The 23805-nt window shown below is 49.1% G+C and overlaps 9 protein-coding genes across 9 annotated transcripts; 6 read left to right on the top strand and 3 right to left on the bottom strand.

Moving 5' to 3' along the window:
* Positions 1–107: 107 nt before the first annotated feature.
* Positions 108–3874, top strand: N7520_000825 (chromosome segregation protein SMC; the record flags this gene model as incomplete). The annotated part of the gene is made up of 4 exons (XM_057134760.1): positions 108–145; positions 213–372; positions 423–3531; positions 3582–3874. The coding sequence occupies 4 exons, from the start codon at positions 108–110 to the stop codon at positions 3872–3874; spliced, it is 3600 nt and encodes a 1199-aa protein (XP_057000696.1).
* Positions 3875–3990: 116 nt separating this feature from the next.
* Positions 3991–4734, bottom strand: N7520_000824 (GIG1 family protein; the record flags this gene model as incomplete). Its single annotated transcript, XM_057134759.1, has 2 exons — positions 3991–4580; positions 4632–4734. The coding sequence occupies 2 exons, from the start codon at positions 4732–4734 to the stop codon at positions 3991–3993; spliced, it is 693 nt and encodes a 230-aa protein (XP_057000695.1).
* A 177-nt stretch (positions 4735–4911) lies between these two features.
* On the top strand, positions 4912–6008 carry N7520_000823 (cytochrome b5 reductase family protein; the record flags this gene model as incomplete). The annotated part of the gene is made up of 4 exons (XM_057134758.1): positions 4912–4916; positions 4989–5122; positions 5183–5808; positions 5859–6008. The coding sequence occupies 4 exons, from the start codon at positions 4912–4914 to the stop codon at positions 6006–6008; spliced, it is 915 nt and encodes a 304-aa protein (XP_057000694.1).
* Positions 6009–6446: 438 nt separating this feature from the next.
* Positions 6447–7773, bottom strand: N7520_000822 (uncharacterized protein; the record flags this gene model as incomplete). Its single annotated transcript, XM_057134757.1, has 4 exons — positions 6447–6850; positions 6939–7295; positions 7343–7544; positions 7603–7773. 4 exons carry the CDS (start codon positions 7771–7773, stop codon positions 6447–6449), a joined length of 1134 nt encoding a protein of 377 aa, XP_057000693.1.
* Positions 7774–10389: 2616 nt separating this feature from the next.
* Positions 10390–10833, top strand: N7520_000821 (uncharacterized protein; the record flags this gene model as incomplete). Its single annotated transcript, XM_057134756.1, has 1 exon — positions 10390–10833. One exon carries the CDS (start codon positions 10390–10392, stop codon positions 10831–10833), a length of 444 nt encoding a protein of 147 aa, XP_057000692.1.
* An 849-nt stretch (positions 10834–11682) lies between these two features.
* N7520_000820 (phosphatidylinositol phosphate kinase family protein) lies at positions 11683–12753 on the bottom strand (the record flags this gene model as incomplete). Its single annotated transcript, XM_057134755.1, has 2 exons — positions 11683–12435; positions 12484–12753. 2 exons carry the CDS (start codon positions 12751–12753, stop codon positions 11683–11685), a joined length of 1023 nt encoding a protein of 340 aa, XP_057000691.1.
* A 510-nt stretch (positions 12754–13263) lies between these two features.
* Positions 13264–15367, top strand: N7520_000819 (arginine--tRNA ligase; the record flags this gene model as incomplete). Its single annotated transcript, XM_057134754.1, has 4 exons — positions 13264–13482; positions 13550–14844; positions 14897–15310; positions 15361–15367. 4 exons carry the CDS (start codon positions 13264–13266, stop codon positions 15365–15367), a joined length of 1935 nt encoding a protein of 644 aa, XP_057000690.1.
* Positions 15368–16180: 813 nt separating this feature from the next.
* Positions 16181–18453, top strand: N7520_000818 (putative ABC transporter; the record flags this gene model as incomplete). Its single annotated transcript, XM_057134753.1, has 8 exons — positions 16181–16382; positions 16452–16686; positions 16736–16994; positions 17039–17489; positions 17538–17617; positions 17672–17825; positions 17885–18162; positions 18211–18453. The coding sequence occupies 8 exons, from the start codon at positions 16181–16183 to the stop codon at positions 18451–18453; spliced, it is 1902 nt and encodes a 633-aa protein (XP_057000689.1).
* Positions 18454–20982: 2529 nt separating this feature from the next.
* On the top strand, positions 20983–22902 carry N7520_000817 (uncharacterized protein; the record flags this gene model as incomplete). The annotated part of the gene is made up of 1 exon (XM_057134752.1): positions 20983–22902. One exon carries the CDS (start codon positions 20983–20985, stop codon positions 22900–22902), a length of 1920 nt encoding a protein of 639 aa, XP_057000688.1.
* Positions 22903–23805: the final 903 nt, after the last annotated feature.

The raw sequence follows: 23805 nt of genomic DNA, 5'->3' as shown, positions 1-23805 counted from the left end.
ATTTAGGTTGCTTCAATCAGGTTCAATTACACTCTCTCAGTCTCTCCTTGCGCTCAGGCGCGTAATGCGCTGTTTCCAGTGATTATCGCGTCACGCGTCCCCTCAAGATGTATGTGAAGCAGATCATCATCCAGGGCTTTAAAAGGTATGACTCCAACAACGATCCGCCCGAAGACCGAGGACCGACTTCTAACAATTTAATTCAAATTCAGCTACAAGGATCAGACGGTGATCGAGCCCTTTTCTCCCAAGCATAATGTCATCGTTGGCCGCAACGGCTCCGGCAAAAGTAATTTCTTTGCGGCCATTCGCTTCGTCCTCAGCGATGCCTACACCCACCTCGGCCGGGAAGAGCGACAAGCGCTTCTGCACGTATGTTACACTAGATAAATAACCCCTATGCGGTCACTGACTCTGTGCAGGAAGGTTCTGGTTCGGCCGTGATGTCGGCCTACGTGGAGATTATTTTCGATAACTCGGACGATCGATTCCCTACCGGCAAGCCAGAGCTCGTCCTCCGTCGTACTATCGGTATCAAGAAGGATGAATACACACTCGATCGCAAGAACGCTACCAAGAACGATGTCATGAACCTCCTCGAATCAGCTGGTTTCTCTCGGTCCAACCCATACTACATTGTCCCCCAAGGACGAGTCACCGCGTTGACAAATATGAAAGACTCGGAACGTCTGGTGCTGCTCAAAGAGGTGGCAGGTACCCAGGTCTATGAAGCTCGTCGCGCCGAGTCTCTCAAGATCATGCACGAGACCAACAGCAAGCGGGCCAAAATTGATGAGCTTCTAGACTACATAAATGAGCGTCTGGCGGAGCTTGAGGAGGAAAAAGATGAGCTCCGAAACTATCAAGATAAGGACAAAGAACGCCGTTGTCTGGAGTATACTATATATTCCCGCGAACAACATGAGATTGCGGCTGTGCTTGAAAGCTTAGAGGAACATCGACAGAACGGAGCTGAAGACGCCGACAATAACCGTGACCAATTTATTGAAGGTGAAAAGGCTATGGCGCAAATCGATGCTGAGATTGCCGAGTGTCGCCAGCAGATGGAGTTCTTGAAGGTTGACAAGTCTCAGCTAGAGGATGAACGCCGCCAATCCTCCAAGGCACTGGCGCAGATTGAACTGCAGGCCAAGTCTCTAGTCGATAATCAGGCTACCGCACAAGCTCTTAAGTCACGTCATGATAACGATCTCAATACCGTCCAAACGGCCATTCAAGAGCGCGAGGCGGAACTGCAAACACTATTGCCCGAGTTCAATGCTGCCAAGGACCAGGAGGATGCCATCAAAGCTCAGCTGACTGAGGCGGAGACGTCGCGTCAACGACTATACGCAAAGCAGGGCCGGAATTCCCGATTCAAGAACAAGTCAGAGCGAGACAAGTGGCTACAAATGGAGGTCCGAGAGAACAACCGATCAATCACCACTGTTGAAGGCGTTGTGGCACAGACGCAAGAAGATATCAACGACATTGAAAAGGAGATCGCTTTACTCGAGCCGGAAACCGAGCGTCTACGCCAGCAGATTGATGGACGTGGAGATACCATGCACTCCGTGGACGAGCAGGTTCAAGCCGCTAAGGATGAGAGGGATCGATTGATGGACCAGCGAAAGGAGCTTTGGAGAGAAGAAGCAAAACTAGATTCCGTCCTGTCCAGTGCCTCCCAAGAAATGGATCGTGCTGAGCGCAGTCTTTCTCACATGATGGATCAGAATACTAGCCGTGGTCTTGCTGCTGTGCGGAGGATCAAGCGCCAACAAAACCTTGATGGTGTGTACGGTACTTTGGCTGAGCTCTTTGAAGTGAACGATCGATACAGGACGGCGGTGGAAGTCACTGCTGGTCAGAGCCTATTTCACTACGTCGTCGATACCGATGAGACCGCGACTAAGGTCTTGGAAGCCCTGCAGAAAGAAAAGGCTGGCCGTGTAACATTCATGCCGCTGAATCGACTACGTTCGAGGCCCATTAACCTGCCCCGTGCTAGTGATACTATTCCCATGATCGAAAAGATGCAGTTCGACCCCGCATATGAACGGGCTTTCCAGCACGTGTTCGGCAAGACCATCATTTGCCCTAATCTTCAGGTTGCCTCGCAATATGCCCGCAGCCACGGCGTCAATGCCATCACCCCCGAGGGTGACCGATCTGACAAGCGTGGTGCCCTGACTGGTGGTTTCCATGACTCCCGCCAGTCGCGACTTGATGCGGTGAAGAACGTTGCCAAGTGGCGCGATGAATACGAGACCAAGCGAACCCGTGGGACGGATATCCGCAAGGAGTTGGAGAAGCTGGATCAGCTGATCACCAAGGCAGTTGGTGAGCTACAAAAACTTGAGCAACAGCGACACCAAGTGCAGAACAGCAGTGGTCCCTTGCGACAAGAGCTTCGAAGCAAGCGTGATCTCTTGCAGAACAAGAACGACACGCTGGAGACCAAGCGTCGCGCGCTTCGTAATGTCACAGCCAATCTCGCAGCTTTGAATGATCAAGTTAGCGCTTTCCAAGCTGAACTGTCTTCGCCCTTCCAAAAGTCCCTCACCGACGAGGAGGAAGCCCACTTGGAGAGCCTAAGTGGAACAGCCCAGGACCTGCGTCGGCAGTACCAAGAGATCTCCAGTAAACGCAGTGAGCTCGAAGCCCGCAAGTCTGTCTTGGAAGTTGAGCTACGAGAGAACCTCAACCCTCGTCTGGATCAGCTTGTGAACCGAGATATCGATATGGCCGATGACGAGGTGCAGGGTAGTCTCAAGGAGACCCAGCGCGAGCAGAAGCGCCTCAGCAAAGCACTCGATAAGCTCACGGAGCGTCTTCAGCAGGTTGATGTCTCCATTGAAGAGGCGAATACTCAAATCGGCGAACTGCAGCAGCGCAATGCCGAGACCCGACGTGAGATGGAAGACCTGGCCCGTTCCATTGAGAAATACCAGCGGCGCATGGAGAAGAGCATGCAGAAGAAGGCGGCCCTTACCAAGCAAGCTGCTGAATCCGCTGCGAACATTCGCGATCTAGGTGTCCTTCCCGATGAAGCCTTCACTAAGTATAAAAATACCGACTCGAATGCGGTTGTGAAGAAGCTGCACAAGACCAACGAGGCCCTGAAGAAGTACTCCCACGTAAACAAGAAAGCGTTTGAACAATACAACAGCTTCACCAAGCAGCGTGAAACGCTTACCACTCGCCGGGAAGAGCTAGATGCATCCCAGAAATCGATCGATGATTTGATCTCCGTTCTGGATCAGCGCAAGGACGAGGCGATTGAGCGAACCTTCAAGCAAGTGTCCCGCGAGTTTGCCAACGTTTTTGAGAAGCTGGTTCCTGCTGGTCGTGGCCGTCTTATCATCCAGCGCAAGACCGATCGCAATGCGCGACCCGGTGAGGACGTCGACTCGGACGACGAGACGGCGCGACAGAGCGTGGAGAACTACGTTGGTGTGGGCATCAGTGTGAGCTTCAATAGCAAGCACGATGATCAACAGCGTATTCAGCAGCTGAGTGGCGGACAGAAGAGTAAGTTTTGACTCTTGATTTGGATCTGCATAAATTAATGATTGAATTAGGTTTGTGTGCCCTGGCCCTTGTCTTTGCCATCCAGGCTTGTGACCCGGCACCATTCTACCTGTTTGATGAGATTGACGCCAACCTGGACGCCCAGTACCGTACTGCGGTGGCACAGATGCTAAAGTCAATCTCGGACTCGACCAACGGACAATTTATCTGTACGACTTTCCGACCGGAGATGCTCCATGTGGCCGAGAAGTGCTATGGTGTTAGTTTCCGACAAAAGGCCAGTACCATTGACGTGGTGTCGCGGGAAGAGGCCTTGAAGTTTGTTGAGGAGCAGAAGTCTTGAGATGGGTATGGATGTAAATTTTATGTTTGGACTTGGCGTATGTGATACCGAAATGAGATAATTCCTTTTGTTCTACCTGCCTAGGCATACAATGTATATGTACATGTATCTATGATCTATCTAGATTCCCCCGACCATTCCTCTAGGATATCCTCGGGTATATCTCGAACCAGAACATGAACATGCTCTAACGCACGTACACTCTGCAAACCAACCCAATTTTTGAACCACAACACATGCGCCTCGGGAGTGATGAACCGCCCAGCCTTATCCTCGGCCAACCGTTTAACAAACCTACGCTGTACAAAATCATTTATCAACGCCCGAGATTCACTCGTCAAATGCCCTTCATCCGACTCCACAGGAATAGGCGTTCGTAACCACACAACCAGATGAGAAATGCCGGATTCCATGCCGTAAGGCCAGTCATTGCGCAGAATTCGGTAATCAGAAGGGTCGGCAAATGGCCGCGGGTTGTTAAAGGTTAGGACTCCACCGGGGCCCGAGGACCCGGAGCCATTCGGTAGATCATGTGTATCCGGTGCAGGCACAGTGCCCGACAATGCAGACGGGAGTGGCCATTTCAATCGCTGTAAACAAATATAGTTCATCATCGAACCATACTGAGCCTTCGTCTCAGCAGACCACGCGAGATACCGGCGTAGATCGGAAGGCTTCCGCTTTAAAGCTCCGAGATCGTTCCGTGCTGGGATAGTGTGAGGGGTGACCCTTGAAGAATGAGGGAAGAGAGACTAACCGATAATATCTCGTAGATTGTCCCAGTCATGAGGGATGAATTCATCATCTGTCATGGCTAGGAGTTGATGATCCAATGGAGTCAGATTAAATGGAGTAGACATGGTATGATTTATGTGAACCCTGGATTTGATCTTTTGATCTTTTGATCTTTTGCTTAAAGTAGATTTCACGGGGAAAAATAAGACAAAACGGGAGTGAAATTCCGTTGGGCGGAACCAACCCTTTTTCTCTTAAGACTTGTACTTCTTCCCCGTCCACCTTTCTCATTATCAGTCAAGATGAGGTATGTTACATTGAAAAGATATCATTGCATTCCGTTTCCATTTGAACGCAATTCATTTTCTGACTTCAACAGTGCCATCCTGGTCCTCCTACCCTCGGCCCTGCTGGTCGCAGGTGTCTACGCCGTCAAGCCCGAGTTTGTCGCCTACGCTGTCGCAATTGCCGGTGTTTTGTCCAGCGCCGCCTTCTTCCTGGGTGGTAGCAGCAGTACGATCTTTCCGTGATCGAACCAAACTGAAACAAATCGCTAAATTCATTCTCCAACAGAGCCGCGCAAGGTCCTGATCCCTGATCAATTCCAAGACTTTGAACTCAAGGAGATCAACAACATCTCCCACAATGTTGCCATCTACCGCTTTGCTCTCCCCCGTCCCACCGATATCCTGGGTCTCCCGATCGGCCAGCACATCTCCCTCGCCGCCACCATTGCCGGCCAGCCTAAGGAGGTCGTCCGTTCCTACACCCCCATCTCCTCCGACAATGAGGCCGGTTACTTCGATTTGCTCGTCAAGGCTTATCCCCAGGGTAACATCTCCAAGTACCTGACCGAGCTGAAGGTTGGCCAGACTATGAAGGTGCGCGGTCCCAAGGGCGCCATGGTCTACACCCCCAACATGTGCCGCCACATTGGTATGATCTCTGGTGGTACCGGCATCACTCCCATGCTCCAGGTCATTGAGGCTATTATCCGCAACCGTCCCCGCAACGGTGGTAACGACGTCACCAAGGTGGACCTGATCTTTGCCAACGTCAACGCCGAGGATATTCTGCTGAAGGAGAAGCTCGACAAGCTGAGTGCGGAGGACCCCGACTTCAACGTTTACTATGTGCTGAACACCCCGCCTGCTGGGTGGACTGGTGGTGTTGGTTTCGTGACCGCCGATATGATCAAGGTATGCTTGTCTATAATTTTGGGTGTTGCGTTCATTCTAACTGTTCTTAGGAGCGTCTCCCTGCCCCAGCCAGCGATGTCAAGATTCTTCTCTGTGGTCCTCCTCCTATGGTCAGCGCTATGAAGAAGGCTACCGAGTCCCTGGGCTTCACCAAGGCTCGCCCTGTCAGCAAGCTTGAGGACCAGGTTTTCTGCTTCTAAGCGTGTCTATTGGATGCATCAAAAATTCTCATGAAGCCTTTAGTCAGATTTCAGTAGGTTGGGCTCCTAGATTCTGGGCAGGATAGAAGGCTTAGAATGTTGGTGGGGGAGTGAGTCCGTTGTATATGTGAAAGGGTCTGGATATAGGCTGGAATGATCAATTGACTTCAAATGCTCTATATACATGCATCATGCTTGAACTTCATTACAAGACCTTGAACATAACTACTAACGAGCACTTGAGGCATGAAAATGCATCGTGGACCTCCCGAAAAAGAGTACATAAAGGTGGAAAAATAAATAAATTGAAAGAATGATATGTGAATTATCAAAAGAATGGTATCAAGCATGAGTCGTGAAATTCCAAGGCCACCGGTAAATCCAGCATAAGAAGAGAAAAGCTCACGTAAAGATAAGAAGATGACCCCAAATATCGCATCAAGGGGACTGCTTCAAGTTCAAATCCACGTCCTTCATCTCCACCCAGGGCTCCCCCTTGCCACCAGAGATAACATTATACGGAACCCTTTCAACTGAAACCCTCGAACTAGCAACCGTCGTACCCCCATCCTTCATCGAATTAACAGAAATAGTAGTCGTAATAAGAGGCGGCGGGAAATTCGGTGACAACGGACTGGCAACTGCCGTTGATCCGTACAATGGAACCGAGCCATAGGGCTGAGGATCTTTATAGGCGTATTGACGACCGCTGCGAGAGGAGTTCGATTTGATGAATCTGTTCGTAAAGGGGCGGAAGAGGGGCCAGACGGGTGGAATGGACATTGTTATTAGGACGAGCCATTCTTCGACTTCGCCCCAGCGGAAGAGGATGCCTACACCGTCTGTGTTTCCAATGTTAGTCTTACTCTTGGTCGATGGATGAATATGGCTGGGTGGGTCTGGTTGGAAGGTGGTTTGAATACAACTTACAGGAAGAGTCTGTTGTGAGGATGTACTTTGCAGCCCAGGTTCGGACGATGGCGGCGACACCGGCGAAGATACCGCAGCCCATTAGGAAACTTAGACCCCATTTGAGCTTTCGGTCGATGCGGAGGGGGATGAGCATGTGAATGGGGACAATCGCGAGGTAGAAGTCTGATAGGGCGGCTACTGCTCCGACGAAGTAGGTGTAGTAGACGCTCTTTCGGTGGTCGCAGTCTGCTTGTCTGAGGGGATCCCAGAGTGCATCTACCGGACTGCATTGAAACCATACTAATAATGCTTGGGGGATGTTGAGCACGATGTTCAAGATGGCGACGGCGATGAGGCTGCGACGGATCTTAGGATCTATAGGGATGAGCTTAATTTGCTTTTGCGGGGGAGGGGAGACTTACTGCTAGGGCCATTCATTTCCAATAAGAATGCCGAGACAGCTACCTTGCCGGTGGGAATGGCAAGGTTGAAGAAGAACACCGTTATCCAGGTAAATAGCAGAAAGTTATGGGTTTCGCCAACTTCGGCGATGGTTGTGATATGGTTTCCGAGACCATGAAGGACTGATATAATCCCGAAAATCTGGGTAAGTGTTGTAAAGAACTGTGTAAAAAAGCAATGTTAGTCATTGTATAGCCCATTTGAATACATATCATCATACCCAAGCAAGGAGTGAAAATGACAACGCGGTTGTCCCGAATTTGTTAATTCTTAAACGCACATAAACACGCATAACCATAAAGACAGTGGCAATGAGACCCAGAGCAATACCTAGACGTAAATCGCTAGGCCCACGGCCACCATAGGCCGGGAATTGATCATGGAGAGACATGTTCAAAAGAGTGACGAACAAGCTTCACCACATTTTCCGGGGGAAGGGTTCGAACATGATCGGGCTTTATACAATAGTAAAAAATCGCACAATCAGTGGAGTACCGAGTCGGCCGATGGCAAGCAAATGCAAACCCCGGTGGAGTTGGAGCAAGGCTTGGTTGGTCAAAAGATGGTCGATCTGAGTGGAGAGAACTATCGACTTACTCGATGCGTTTCTCTGCCGTCATTGGCTCCACTGAGGGGGTTAGACGAAGCAATTTCCCAAGCCACAAAACAAGCCATTGACAGCCAAATAGAATTTAATTGTCATTGTCAAGAAGAGTTAGTGAGTTCCACTTGCATGCATGAACCAGATCCTGCCTGATGTGATTTATCACAATAATCATTCCGAGTCCACGAGTCCACGAGTCAGCGACTCAGCGAGCCTAGTCCGAGTGATGGACCAAGCTTGCAGGTTTTAATGCACCTCCTTCTTCCGGTAGGTCCGTTGATAGATCGTCCTCCAGGGATTGGGTTTCCCATTTTCATGTGGGGTCAATGCGGCTTGTTTCCCCTGGATTGTGCATCGGAACTTTGTATTCTAGGGTTGCATGGTACATTCTTCCTTTCCACGGGGAAACCTTTGTACCCCCTGTTAAAGGCATTGATGCTTTTTTTGGCGAATTTGCCCGACTGACGTATGTCTTTGCTTTTCCGAGGTTTCATACATGATCAAAGTTCTCAAATACTTCAATAGTTTGAATAAAACAAGAGTAACGTGGCCAAATATGGGAAATTGCATAACCAGACTAAAATTGAAACTATTGGTTTCTTATCCTTGGACAGAGCAAGTAATTATCAGATCCAAACCAGGGTGAGCCGCTTTCGCTCTCACTTTCACCGTCGTCGCCTCCACTTTCCGGGCTTCGAAGGGTAGGGATCGACCGCCAAGTTCACCGTATTGCTCCTTTTGACAGACCATTTCAATTCGAATCCTGCAATGGATTTACATCCCAGAAGTTCTCGTAGACACGAGTCGTAACTACGAGTTTGGGGAAGCGTATGGAGATGGATTGATTTGTTCAACGGGGCGCTATTTGCGCCAACCTTAAATATTAGCTTTTGAAAGTGGAAGCCATTGGCAATGTATAATTCAGGAAGCGGGGATAGAAATGGGTAAGCCTTGATTAATTATTGTCTGATTACTGACCAGTCAATCAACGCATTCCGATTCTTTTTGAATCTGTCTGGTGAGCAAAATCGCCGGGAATGTGACCGGATCGATATGTACAAAGGCACACGAACACCCAAATGTCGTCTCCAGGAGGTCGATCTGACCAAGTTCAAAATCAAAATGTACCCGATATTCCCAGGACTGTTGCAATCCACCAGGGGAAAGTTCCTGCACCGTCGATAGGCCAACTTTTCCGTTCGCTTATCACCCGGGTAGACAACTGATCCAAAACAAGTCAACTTCTTGCCGATTGCATATTTGAACGCATGATCTCTGTCGAGGATTGGCTTTATTGCTTGATGGTTGTGTCCATTTGTTCAGAGAAACCCCGCAGGGTCTGGGTAGTTCTTATGGTAGTGATCTTGTTTGTGGCATGGGGGTCATGCCAATGACTCATTCAAGGTTCCGATGTAATAGACTAGAAGAGTTAGCCCTGGTCCTCCAATGCTACTCCAATCAATCCTAGGAAGGTTCTCTTCTTGGATTGCTTAGAAGTCTTTACATGTCCCCCAGACTGATTGACGGCTTCCCAGATCATCAACTGAAGCTCGGGCAGGAGATTCAGGAGCCGGCTTTCAACGTATCATAGACGTGACATTGTCTTGGTGTTTGATTCTGTCTTAGTGTTCATTTTGCACTTTTTTTTTGCGAGCTTATTTCGAGTTAGATGTTGAACGAAGGTATTCGGGAAAATATAGAGATGGCAAGGTTCGAAAAGTAACCGAATGCGAGCCTTGGCCGCATTAGAGTCTACACTGCAATCTAGGTGGGAGTGGTCACTATTTTCGTTCGGCAAATTAATCGTATCAGGCGTCACTAAATCGATGAAATCTATTACTTCGATATAAAATGCTCTTTTAAATGGCAATATGTGGTTCTGTGAATGGAGCGTATTCATCGGTCGAGTCGTGGTTTATAGTACCAGTAGATGCGGCCCGGCCCGCAAGCAGGAACATAGGACTTAAACATATACCTTGGTAAAGATCCAAAAGTTTTAATCAATCTAGTAGCTCGTTAGCTATAGCACTATAAATTCATATTATACTTCGTTAATATTCACCATTTAAAATATTATCAGTAAAGCGTACATGAAAGATCTCGGGTAGTTACATTATATTTTAGAGATTGTTGAGCTAAACAGAACAGTTTGATATTCTTTCACGTATCCGTGAATTCCAATCGTGGCACCACCCCCTCCATCCACATGATTAAAGTCTTGCAGATAGTCTCCTCTTACCTTCGTCGTGATCCACCAGCTTACAGCTTTCATTCCAAATCACGAGGGCAAGCACCCTATCTATACACTGACTTCAAGAGGAAGAAGCTAAACATATCCAGACAGCGTGATTCGATCTGTATCGTCATTTGCTCTGGAACCTCGCGCCTACAAAATCGCACAATATGTCCGACTCTTCTTCCAACCCCTATTCCAACCAGTTTTCCGAAGAATGGACGACTCCTGAGCACCTCGACGAGGATCCTAAGTACGTCAAAGACAAAGAGGAGGATGCATCTGATAGTCCTATGAGCCTGCCGTCGGTCAACAGACCCTCGACTCCGATTGATGCAACCTGGGTAGCTATTCCGATCAGCCACATTGAGTTCAACGCCATGCGTCTCGCAAATGACCCAGGCTTCCTGGCCAAGCAGTGGGTGCTTGGCATTGAACTGTCCAATGACCAGCGTTGGTGGAGAGATATCTATGCATCTGTCTCGGTTCATCAGGAATTGGGACCTGTTGTACTTTGCAGGAACGAAAGCGAAGTCGATAGCTTCCAATTCGGAAGACAAGAATCATCCCTGTCGTTTACTTGGGATTACCGTCGGGCCCCGCGTGCCCTTTGAGCCAATATCTTTGAGCTGTTTCCTAGGCTTAAGATTGCTAGCCATAATTTGACAGTTCGATCCGCAGATTTATCTTTCCAAAGTATCATTGAAACTCTTCACTCGGTACAAATGAAAAACCACGATACTTTTTTATATCTTCACATATAGGACTTGTAGATAAATGGCTACCAAAAGTTATATCTAAAGATCTGATATTAGATACCTACAAATTAATGGAATATAAATACTACGGTTGTGTCCGAGACATAGACTTGAGAATGGATGCTGTTGACCTTTTTAGTGGAAGTTGGGTCATAACGACCTTGAGGAGAATGGAATTAACAATTGACATCCGTGTGGTCGAGTGGTAAACACTCCCACCAGCTGGCACTACATGTGACCAAACAAGTTAGCTCACGGGACTTGAATGGTGTTGTCAATTAGTACCGGGAAACATCAACTCAGAGCTGACCCCTCCAAAGTGACCGACAAAGGCACAGGAGGAGTCCCTCTGGGTTGGATGTTTTGTTTCTTTGATAATATTTTCATTTACATTATGTACTCGCTGGATCATAATATCTCATCCCACTTATCTCAAATTAAGTGTGGGGTTTGTTATAGTGGTGGATCAGTTTGTGAGTGAACTCGTGGGTGATGCAAATGAGGCTATTCACAATGTATCTTCTAAGTACTCTGTGAGAATAGGCATAATTGACAAGACCCAGATTCGATTCAAGCTCCGGAGATTCTCTGAGTATAATTTAACAAGCAAAGTTCAACCATTATCTTCGTACCAGCACCCGCTATCATTTCGCAATCTCAATTTGGGGCAGGAATTTTTAGATTTCCAATCCCTCAATAGACGTCTCAATGAACCTCAATCATTTTCTTAACCATCTTCAAGAAGTTATCACGGTACTCGTTTGCTGTCGTTGTGATCGACATAGGGCCTTGGCGGCCTATGATATTGAAAGTCTGTACCACTCCAGAGAGGGCCTGGGCCTGGAATTTGTGCCGAGCCCAGAAAAAGTCTAACAATGCAGCACGATATTTCCACTTCCCATCAGCAGACAGTAATCCAGTTCTCCAGGGACTCTCTCTCCCGAGGACAATAGGGCAAGAAGCAGCCGGGATCCGCACAAGAAACAAGGAGTAGTCAACAGCATTCGCGTCTTGTAAAAACTTCGTGTCAGCCTCGAGGGAGTCCCAAAATCTAGCATAATCTTTCTGCCAAAGGTGTAATTTGTCGTTAAATGTATCTGCAAGTCTGCTCAAAGTTTCCTCGCTGACGAGAGACTCAGGCATGAGATCCCTCTCGGGGTAAAAGTAGTCGATTGGCTTAAGGTCATATGTTTCCCAGTTTTGACCATTAGGGTCATCAGATTGACCGCATAGGATGCTTTCCATGACAATATGATGAGAAGGCGTGCAACCAAAAAGAGTTCCTAGGGTCATGTACGGAGCAAGGATGTAGTCGGTGATCCACACGAGTACAGAGTCTGGATTCTCCACCATGTATGCATAGTATGGCTCAAGCAGATCCGATTCGAAAAAAGAGTATTCAAACCGCCGAGGAAGGCTTTTGATCACGAAGTATCCATCAAGAGTACTGAAAAATGACTAAAGAATATTAGCCTTCTCTTGACTTCTTAGGGAACAAAAACGTACAGAACCTGAGTACCCTAAGTCGCCTATTGATTTGAGAGCCTTCTGGCCGCTAGTGCGGAAACTTGCTTGATAGGTATCTTCGTTAAATTTCCACACTTCCTGTCGTAGTTTTGAAAACATTTCACTCTCATGGCGAATGAGTTTGATTCTTCTCACTGTAAAGAAAGCTTTGACTTGTCCCCATGCTGTTTTCTTAAATCGATCAGGATCGCGAAGCAAACCTGCTTGGATGGATTTAGTCAAGGCTGATTCTCGACGGCTGGATCCCATTTTGATCAGAATGAGACACTTGTACAGATCTCATGAAGTATTTCTTCTTAATCTTGGTTTTGGCAAGATAGCCAAGCCCATAGACTAGTGACGTCAGACAATTCCAGGTCGCGTGATGATTGGCCATAGTCAGCATCATGAATGAAAGTATCTGACATGTTTCACAGCATAGCCCGGGACTTAAGTTCAATTCTCAAGCTGAACTGATAAGCCAATTATATCTTATCTGATGGACAACATTGCAGTTGATTCATACCCCGCGATGCTATAGATCACACGTGACTCACCGCCCTGCCCTTGGACTGAGTCACCAGCAAAAAAAATCACAGTAAAAAAAGAATTGCTGTGTCGCTCCGAGAAATCCCCCTCTTTATGGGTCGCAGTTTGTTAAGCGGGGCTCATCGACTATTTGGTCTTTTTTCCCTTCCTCGTCACTCTATCCCGCGTTTACCTACCTTGACATTCCCCCGCGCATTACATTCATCTGCGCGACTCACTTCATCTTTCACAATGGCGTCCGACCTCCCCGCCTCTGTTGAGGCTCTTACCCTCCAATCCACAACATCCACATCCGACTACCCAGGATGCTTTCCCTCTTTGAACCCTATGGACATCTACCGCGAGCACATTGCGACCGAGCTGAGCAAGGGCTCTGGCATTGATGCCGAGCTGATCTACACCCGCCTTGCGTGGACCAACAGTCTCGACAAGGGTGATTTGTCGCTGCCCGTACGTGACCTGAATTGATATGCATACCGCAATATTCACTGGGGTTATGCTAAGTTTTCTCGCACAGGTCGCTTCCCTCCGTATCAAGAAGAAGCCTCAAGAGCTTGCCGAGGAGCTGGCTTCAAAATTCCCCGAATCCGACCTCGTCCACCCTCCCACGGCCGCTGGTCCCCACCTGGCGTTCTTCTGCAAGGCCCAGCCTCTGGCAAAGACTGTTCTCGGTCGCGTCTTGACTGAGAAGGCCGCCTATGGTACAAATGGAAACGCCGGTCTGAAGGACCCCAAGGACCCCTCCAAGGGCCAGAAGAGAATCATCATTGAGTTCTCTTCGCCGAACATTGCGAAGCCTTTCCACGCTGGTCACCTGCGTAGTACTATCATTGGTGGCTTCCTTGCCAACCTGCACACCGTCCTGGGATGGGATGTGATCAAGATGAATTACCTCGGTGACTGGGGTAAGCAATACGGTCTTCTGGCCAATGGCTTCAAGTACTTCGGTAACGAGGAGGCCTTGCAAAAGGATCCCATCAACCACCTGTTCGACGTCTACGTCAAGGTCAACCAGCTTGTCGCCGAGCACGACAAGCCAATTAAGGACCTCAAAGAGGAGATCAAGGCCAAGAAGGAGAAGAATGAGGATATTTCCGCCCAGGAGGCCGAGCTCGCCAAGCTCGTCGAGGTCAGCGAGGATGAGAAGGCTCGTCGCTACTTCAAGAGCATGGAGGACGGTAACCCCGAGGCACTGGCTCTCTGGCGCCGCTTCCGTGACCTCAGTATCGCCAAGTACAAGCAGACCTATGCTCGTCTCAACATTGACTTCGATGTTTACTCTGGTGAATCCCAGGTCAAGAGCGAGAGCATGACCACGGCCTACAAGGCTATGGAGAAGGCCGGCGTGGCGGAGGAGTCCGAGGGTGCCATCATTGCCGATTTCACCAAGCACGGCGCTAAGAAGCTCGGAAAGGCCATCATTGTCCGCAAGGATGGTACTCCCCTTTACCTGACCCGTGACATCGGTGCCATTATCGAGCGTGATGAGGCCTACCACTTCGATAAGATGATTTACGTTGTCGCTGCCCAGCAGGATCTCCACCTTGCTCAGCTGTTCAAGATCACCGAGCTGATGGGCCGCAAGGATCTTTCCGACCGTTGCGAGCACATCAACTTCGGTATGGTGCACGGTATGAGCACTCGCAAGGGTACCGTGAAGTTCCTGGATGATATCCTGCGTGATGTGGGTGACAAGATGCACGAGGTGATGAAGAAGAACGAGGTCAAGTACCAGCAGGTCGAGAACCCCGAGCAGACTGCCGATACCCTTGGTATCACCGCCGTCATGGTCCAGGACATGACTGGCAAGCGGTAAGTGAATCCAACATCTGCTCTCTCACTGAATCAACTGACAAGCATTTAGTATCAACGGCTACACCTTCAACTTGGAGGCCATGACCTCCTTCGAGGGTGACACCGGTCCTTACCTGCAGTACGCCCACGCCCGTCTCTGCTCCATGACCCGCAAGTCTGAGTTGAACGTGGACGACCTGCCGTCGGCCAACTTTGATCTCCTCACCGAGCAGCATGCCATCGATCTCATCCGTCTGCTCGCATCTTGGCCGGATGTTCTCCTTAACACTGCCAAGACCCTGGAACCCATCACTGTTCTATCTTACCTCTTCCGCATGACTCACATGCTGAGCTCGAGTTACGATGTCCTTCGGGTCATTGGCAGCGAGCCCGAGGTAAAGAAGGCCCGTATGGCTCTGTATGCCGCTGCTCGCCAGGTCCTGCACAACGGTATGCGGGTTCTTGGTCTCAACCCTGTTGAGCGGTAAGTCTGCCTCCGTCAAATTCTTATCTTCCATGCTAACGTCTCTGTAGGATGTAAAACCCTACATTTTCCTCTTTCGAACTTTAAAGATCATCTTAGCTTTATATCTCTTCCTTCAATGTTTTTTCTCGGATGCATTCGGCGCTCAGAGCTGGACTAAAAAAATCACGGCTGCTTTTCATATCCAAACCTACTTCAACCTTGGAATATTACTTATTGTAGATACCAATGATTACAATATATCTTGGCATTTGAACTCGGACAAACAAAGCGATTGTGCCAGCCCAACAAAAAGCAAAACCACCCACATTAGCGCCCTTGGGGTCCAAGCGCACAGCTGATGCACGATGCGTATCCCATTTAAGCACGACCCACAGATTCATCCCCAAACCCACAGGCTTCATTCCCAGAAGAACCTTTAACAAAAGACTAATTACGAGGAAAACCCTTATCTGGATCTCAAAATTAGTCAGCGCGGGCTTCAATTTAAAAAAACTCTCGAACGGCGACCACGGGCTCCACCAATCTTACATCAGCCCTAACAATCCCATAGTGAAGCGGGCCGGCCCCCGACGCCACGCCCCATCTAATTAGAAGACCAAACCCGTTCGGCGACCATGGGGACCGAACCAGCTGAAATCCATAATCACTATCCAGTAGTCTGCATGGAAGATCCATTTTCCCACTCAACCAGTCCCCGCTGGCCACGGGTTCTGATCTAGACACCTTTGAAATCTATATAATACCCACTAAGGAACGGAAGGATTCTCGCTTGTTTAATCATAACCAGGCACCCTGGTGATTGGTGCATGATCTGGATCTGGATCTTGATCGTGACTAAGGAAGCGGGATAATTGCACGAATAGAACCATGGCCGTGGATATGGATATGGATAGCGCTTCTGCTTCCCACACTGGCTCCCCGGATTTGGAGAATGATGCCGGGCGCCATTTTTTGGTTAATGGGTCTGTGTCGCGGTTCTCGTGGAGTGGATTGAATGTTACCGTGAAGGATCGACAGACGAAGGAACCGCGTGATCTGATTCATGATATTAGTGGTGATGTCAGACGAGGTACGTGCTGGGTATTGACAATGTTGTGCTATGCTGTGATGTGCTATGCTGTGCTAACATACTGTACAGGCGAGTTGGTAGCCTTGATGGGACCGTCGGGATGTGGAAAGACGACATTGTTGAATGTGTTGGCTCGGAGGCCGACGGGCGGGAAGGTATCTGGGCAATGCTATGTGAATGGAGCCCGTATTGAGTCGGGTGCATTTGGTCGCATGACTTCGTATGTTGAGCAGGAAGATGCGTTGATCGGGTCGATGACTGTGCGGGAGACATTGAAGTTTGCGGCCGATTTGTCGTTGCCTAGGTATGTGCTAGGATGTTTGTTTTGGTGGCTAAGTACTGACGTGTTAAAGCTCGGTGTCCAAGCGTCAACGGATGGAGCGGATTCGCACTCTTCTTGATGCATTTGGGATTCAGAAGCAGGCAGACACGCTTATTGGGACTCCGATTCGAAAGGGGATTAGTGGGGGTCAGAAGCGGCGTGTTAGCGTGGCCAGTCAATTGATCACCTGTCCTAAGATTTTGTTTCTGGATGAGCCTACCAGTGGCTTGGATTCGACTGCAAGCTTTGAGGTCATATCTTATGTGAAGAAGCTGGCAAAGGAAAGCAATGTAAGTTTTTGACCTTTGTATTGGATCTTATGCTGACAATGTAGATCATAATCATCGCTAGTATCCATCAACCCTCCACGACAACGTTTCGGCTGTTCGATAAGCTACTTCTTCTCTCGGCCGGACGGACGTGTTTCTTTGGACCTATTTCAAATGTCGGGGAGTACTTCCGAGACATTGGATATCCCATCCCGGGCAACACCAATCCGGCGGAGTTTCTGCTTGACATCGTGAGCTCTGATTTCAGCGCCTTGACCGATGATGCGGATATTCGAGTACAGCAGATCCAATCTGCCTGGAAAGAGTCGAGAGAGGCGCAGACTGTCATACAGAAGACACCTGATGGGTTGAACGTGGCGGAGAAGGATGTGGATGTCGGGGGTGATCTGGCTCGGGCTGGTGTTATCATGATCATAGTGACTCTGCTTCATCGGTCATTCATCAAGAGTTACCGGGATGTGGTGGCCTACGGGATTCGCATTGTGATGTACCTCGGTGTGTATCGCAATTTGATCAGATCAGTGACTCGACTAATTGAACTAGGTCTTGCAATCATGATGGGGACGGTGTGGCTACGCTTACATCCATCTCAGGAGTCTATCCAGCCATTTATCAATGCAATTGTGAGCATCCCTACTCCAGCACAAACAATTGAAGACCCAGTGCTGACTTTCTAGTTCTTTGGGTCGGCCTTTATGTCTTTCATGGCAGTAGCGTACGTCCCAGCGTTCCTGGAAGACCGAGCGACCTTCGCCAAAGAACGAGCCAACGGGCTTTACGGAGCAGCTCCGTTTATGATCTCGAACTTCCTCATCGGAATACCCTTCCTGTGTATGTATCCCTGTCTATGATCATGGTCCAAGATCAATCTAATAAGACCCACCGGGCAGTCCTGATCTCAATCCTCTTCTCGATCGTATCATATTGGCTCTCCAACTTTCAACCCACAGCCACCGCTTTCTTCACCTGGGTAATGTGGTTATTCCTCGACCTCCTCGCTGCCGAGTCCCTAGTCGTATTCGTAACGGCCATTTTCCCAAACTTTGTCATCGCCCTCGCACTAGTGGCCTTCGCAAACGGACTCTGGATGAGTGTGGGTGGATTCTTGGTGACACCGACGATTCTCAACCCATTTTGGGAATATGTGTTCCACTACATCGACTATCAGGTGAGAGACAGTCTATTGAATGATATTCGTCAGTGCTAATTATGTCAGGCATATGTATTCCAGGGAATGATGGTGAATGAGTTTTCTGAGCGGACTTACTCCTGCGGTACTGGGTGCCAGTGTCTGTATGATACGGACTTGGCATCGAAGTGTCAGATTCGGGGAACTGCCGTACTGGAGACTTACGGGTATGCCACCGGGCGGACGGGAAAGTGGGTTGGCATTTTGATTGGAATCATTGCAGTGTATAGGTTGTTTGGTTGGATTGCACTGCAACTACGCAGAAATTGATGGACATCCCAAGGTAGGAACATACCAAGTACATGAAATCCTTTCAAGGTCTTGTATTAGAGTGGATAATAAGATTTTGTATTTTATGGTCAGTGTGAGAACAACGAACTTGATTACCAAAAACAATGCCAGACTAATGTCCGTCAAAGCGCCATTAGGATCATGCTGTGGCTGTGGCGGATTATTGGCCAACGATCCCATGGAACCATCGACTATCTTGTCTTGTACCACATGCAAACAAGATCACCCGAGTCAACACCAATCTACACCTATCAAAACCTTGATCGATTAATGCAGATCAGCAGCACGAGTGTTCATTAATCTATCTACGGCATCCAGAGCCGACTTACAGTAAAGGAGCGGTGAAGAAGTCCCGATAAACTGATGCCACCGTGCAGAGCGAGGAAGCAAGGGGGTTGGTGCCGCCCCAAGTATCCTCCGAGGGAAAGTCAGTTTAACTAGTTACGTAGCTAACTCACACGGGAGGTAGATTTATGATTTGTGATTTGATATTTATATGATAGTCAATCATCTACAGTACATGACATGCGTATGAAGCTTATTAGCTAAACTGATATGCGTGGATATGCGGCTATTCATGAAATGTCAACCACTGCATCCAGAGTCCAGACCCCTAGACCAAAAAGGCCCCGCACGGTAAGATGCGATCGTGGCGGATGGCGATTGAACGGGGAAAATAATGCGGGTTGCATAGGGAGAGTTTCGCACGAGCCGCATGGATATCCCTGACTCTATACATTTGTCTGGTTGGTTTTGATGATAGAATCTAAATCGAAACCATTCATTTCAATTCAAATTCAAATTCAAATGCATTGACCTCTTCCTATCATGGCAATCTTATCAGTATCCACGTGCGGGGTTTGGGTTTTTAGAAGGATAGAACAAGTTCCCATATCCTCAGGATGCAAGGAGGTGAAGGATGTGACTGGAGAAGGTAATGATGGACCCGCTGCATGTCATAGCGATCTAAAGTCTGGAGTCTGGATTGGAGGGGTTAGACTGTATTAGAAATCTACTACTAGCAGTAAGGGTAGACAAAATGACTCATACTAAGGACCACAGAGATGCTGCCACATGGACTGACATATGCGGAAATAACGAGGAATAATTAGGAACGAATATGGGTAATTGTGTACTCCGTACTAGTGCCTCATAGACTCCACAAAGTGGCGATTTTCGGTTCCCACGTTAACCTGCAGCATGTCATCCCCCACCGACTTTTTCCCGTGTACCAGGTACATAGTCATTGTGAGGGGGGTTGACTCTTCGGAAATATTACTTTACTTTACTTGGTACTGATTCAATCAATTCTACAGAGTACACTCCTACATGAATATGAATATGGAAATTCTATCTATGTGGGGGTACTTACAAAGTGGAGGCGATCATTGGGCCGCAATGACCAACTTGGGCGTAAAAGGAAAGAAAAAGTGCCAAAGCAAAACAGAAACAGAGACAGAAACAGAAAAAACAAACCAGAAAAAGAAGAGAAATAGAATAATAGAATGATACATAGAACATAGAACCATGGAACCAAGGATTTGCCTTCCAGCGGGTCCCGAGCTTAATGAAGTAAATAAACATGATTGTTTTCGTACATTAGTTCCTTCTTTTCTTCTACCCGAGAGCCTCTTTTCGTGAAACTTACATCTTTTGGCTTTCTCGTCCTTCCCTCCTTTTCTCTTCCTCCTACTTTCCTTCTCTTTCCTACTCGATCTCTTCTCGAACTCTTCTTGGTTCGGGTGAACATTCTCTTATCTTAATCTACCCGTTCCTTCACCCAAATCTCGCTGCCCATCGGACTCCACTTCCTCCCCCCCACCCCACATCTGGTCAGGCTGGCTCCCAACTTTCTTAGAGCCCAAAGGCCATCTGCAGCTTGCAGATTTCTGTCCAACCATCTTCCTTTCTGGGTAGACCCATAATATACACCCAACGACACTTTCTCGCCTGACTACCCGATTTCCCACCAATTTCGATGGAGACATTGCGATCTGGAAAGTACCACTTCGCTTTGTCTGCTCGCTGACACGAACTCGTTCGACCAGTCAAAGCCCTGCCATCGCCATCTGCGATCGGCAGGTCCGCCTTCTGGTTCGAGTGACAAGAAAAAAAAAAGTACGGCCTTTGTGGGTTGGGCAAATAACGTTCCTACGAAAAAAACAAAATTACCCTACCGATACAGTGGAAACCTGAGACGTCACTTGCGGGGAAGAAAGAGAAGAAAAAAAAAAAAAAAAGAACGCACACACACACCCCTTAACAAGTATCGAAAAAGGGAACTGGGAATAACACGTAGGACTGAGTCATCTCGTTCTTTTTTCCCACCGTGATAGCGGTGGCTTGCTGTAAGTCAAACCCAGGGAGATCCCTTCCGGCCCCATTCCACCCCTCCCCCCGCCTGTGTGCGCTGGTGGGTAGCAAACCCACGTCCAGAACGGGACCAACCTGTTTCTTACCTAGGGACCGCACCAGTCTCCTCCCTCGGCTCCGATCCTGCAGCAAGCCATGCCTGGCAAAAACCCTAGACCAGCCACTGTCGAGGATTATGACGAGAGCGTGCACGACATCGTCCCTGACTCTCAACAAGTGGCTAATACTGGTGCCAAAGTTTCTTCCAGGTTGGATCATAGATTCCCGGAGCCACTGATCGACGCGGCAAGTGACTCAGGTTATTCTAGTCGCACTGCTGCCACTGGCAACAGCACCCAATCTGCGTCGGGCGGGAAGAGCCCCCCAACTGTTCTTAAACAGACCGCGCCCAAACGTACCGACCTCTCTCGAAAATCCTCCCGACGAGAACGAGACCGAGAACGCAAGGAGGACCGCGCTCCCCGGACGGACGAGACCATGCAGATGGGTGCCTATCCGGGCGCTGGCTACCCTCAGCCGCACGCGCCCCGGTCCCCCTCCAAGTCTCACCGACGAGACTCATATCTTCGACACGACATCTATTACGAAGGGAACACCCAGTACCACCCCTCCACCCCCATCGATCCACGACCCATGGAACTCCCTCCTCACCCTTCCTACTATCGGCCTCCAATGCCAGATTATGGCCCACAGCCCACCGCATTTACCATGGAGGAATACCACACAAGTCGCCCCGGACGCTCCCACTCCAGCTCTTATGGTCCTATGTATCATCAAGATCGAGCCCTAGGCTGGCCAGTGGCTTCGTCGCGAGGATATGCACCGCCGCAACCGCAGCAGCAATATCCTCCTCACTATGAGCATGGCCCTCCACCAGTATCGTCTGCTTGGCACCAGGGATCCTATTCGTCATCGCCCTATGGCCCCCAACATAACTTTCCCCAATCGGAGTACTATCCCCAGGAACAAATGTACTTGCGCGAGCGATCCGAGTCGCGTGAGCCATCCCGGCAGCGTCGTGGCTCGGTGTACGGACCCCCGCCATCGGACGCTGATATCTTTCCGGATTTCGAGGAAGAGGCAGTGGAGCAGTACTACGCTCGTCAACCCCGGGACAAACCACGAGGCCGAGCAATCAAACCTAGCCCGGATTATTATGACGATGATCACGCGAAGATGCCACCACCTCCTCCACCTGCACCATCGTCACGAACCAGGACAGCGCCTCAGATTCACCAACCCAAGCGGCCTGAACCTCGAAAAATCCACACTGCTGCCGCCGCCGTTCCCTCGCAACGCCGCCACTCCAGGGCCTTGGACATGAGTGATGTGAGGGATGCTCTGCCCGAAATTGAGTATGGTAGCCGCCGGGTATCGCGTGAAGCCGCGCCGCTAGAACGCAGCCAAAGCCAAAGTTTGCGCAGCAGCAGACGATCCGATTCCTACCATGAGGATGCCCGAGGTGCTCGAGTAGCAGTGGAGAACAGTGCACGGCGACGCCGCCCTCAGACTTACTACTACGACGATCGCTCCGAAAGCCCCGCCGCCATGGAAGACCGCGTAGGAGAAGCCGAACGATACCAAGCCGTTACTGCCGGCCGTTCCACTGCTCAATTGCCCCTTTCCCAGGAGACGCTTTTGGCCAAGTCAGGAAACGGCCTCCCAAGTGACAATGGCAGCCAAAAAAGCCGATCAAACAGCAGTCGTGGCAGTGCCACCAAGACTGAGAAAGAAAATCAACCCATGACCCTTACTATGAACGGAATGACCATTGGGTTTGCTGAGGAAAGCCTTGCTGGCAAGTCCATCAGCATTCGCACGGGTGACGCTGGAGCTATGCAGTTTAATATCACTGACGGCACCACTCGACGACCCAAGGCATACGTTCAGGGATCATCCTACTCTGATAATACGCATACGGGCGGCTCTGGCCGCCGAGTGCTGGAAGATGGGCGACGTGCACGCGGAGATGATCGACGATCTGAAAGGTCTGTCCACCAGTCTAGCCACCGGTCCAGCCGGTCGACTTATGGTGGACGCCGATACCAGATCTGATCTATCTCCGAATTTAGCATGCTGCCCCCTAGTACAGCTCTTTCCCGTTCCCTTTATTATTGGTTTGGTATGATTTCTTTCTTATTCTTTCTGGCCTGCAGCGACCGCTGCCAGGTTCTATGTCTGTCAAAAGTTGGTTTGGTTTTGGTTTGGTTTTGGTTTGCATGTTGCTTGGGTGGGTCTTGTTGGAATTTTCACAAAAATCATGGTGTTCGAGCAATGTCCAGGGCTGGCAGAGGTAGAGCTTTTTACCTCATCCTTTTGCCCGCCCACTTCGGACTGGGAGGACTCTCTGGTTTTATTGCAATTGCTATCTCTTGCGTTTGGAAGAGTCGAGCCAAAGCTTTTGAAAAGTTTTCTTCTTGAAAAGTTGAGAAGTTGAAAAGTTTTATGCCTTGACTCCCCGTTCCGGTGTGATATGATTGTACGATTCTGATGACCTGCGATGACAAGTTCGATGTCTCTTCTTTTCCTTATGGTTATGTTTATGGTTCTGGTTCTGGTTCTGGTTATGATCACGATTTTGGTTTCCACTTGTTTTGATTCTTGATTCTTGATTTGATGAGCCGAGCTTTATTTCTCTTGCTAGCGTCTTATGTACATCTCATCATGTCACGATTGTCTTTCTCGATCATATTGGGCCTCGTCTCTTTCTCCTGCTTCCTGCCTCCTGCTTCCTGATTCCTGGTTCCTGGTTTTGAGCGCCCTGTGTTGGAGAGAGATTATACCCATACGTTGTTTACTTGTCATGTCTCAACACCAGGTCATCTTCTATGACGTTTGGCCTAAGTTTTTTTTTTGGTAGTCTGTGCTCCGTGCTGTCGGATACCGTATTCAATGTCTTCAGGACTGACCTTCGGGTAAGGACATGTTCAACGACCTAGGTGCCTGTGCCGGTACGTT

The sequence above is a fragment of the Penicillium odoratum genome (genome assembly GCF_028828045.1).
Source record: "Penicillium odoratum strain IBT 22623 chromosome Unknown utg000001l_segment0_segment0, whole genome shotgun sequence".
NCBI classification, from domain to species: domain Eukaryota; kingdom Fungi; phylum Ascomycota; class Eurotiomycetes; order Eurotiales; family Aspergillaceae; genus Penicillium; species Penicillium odoratum.
Note: the sequence above shows the minus strand (reverse complement) of the source record. Positions and strands in the feature narration are given on the sequence as shown.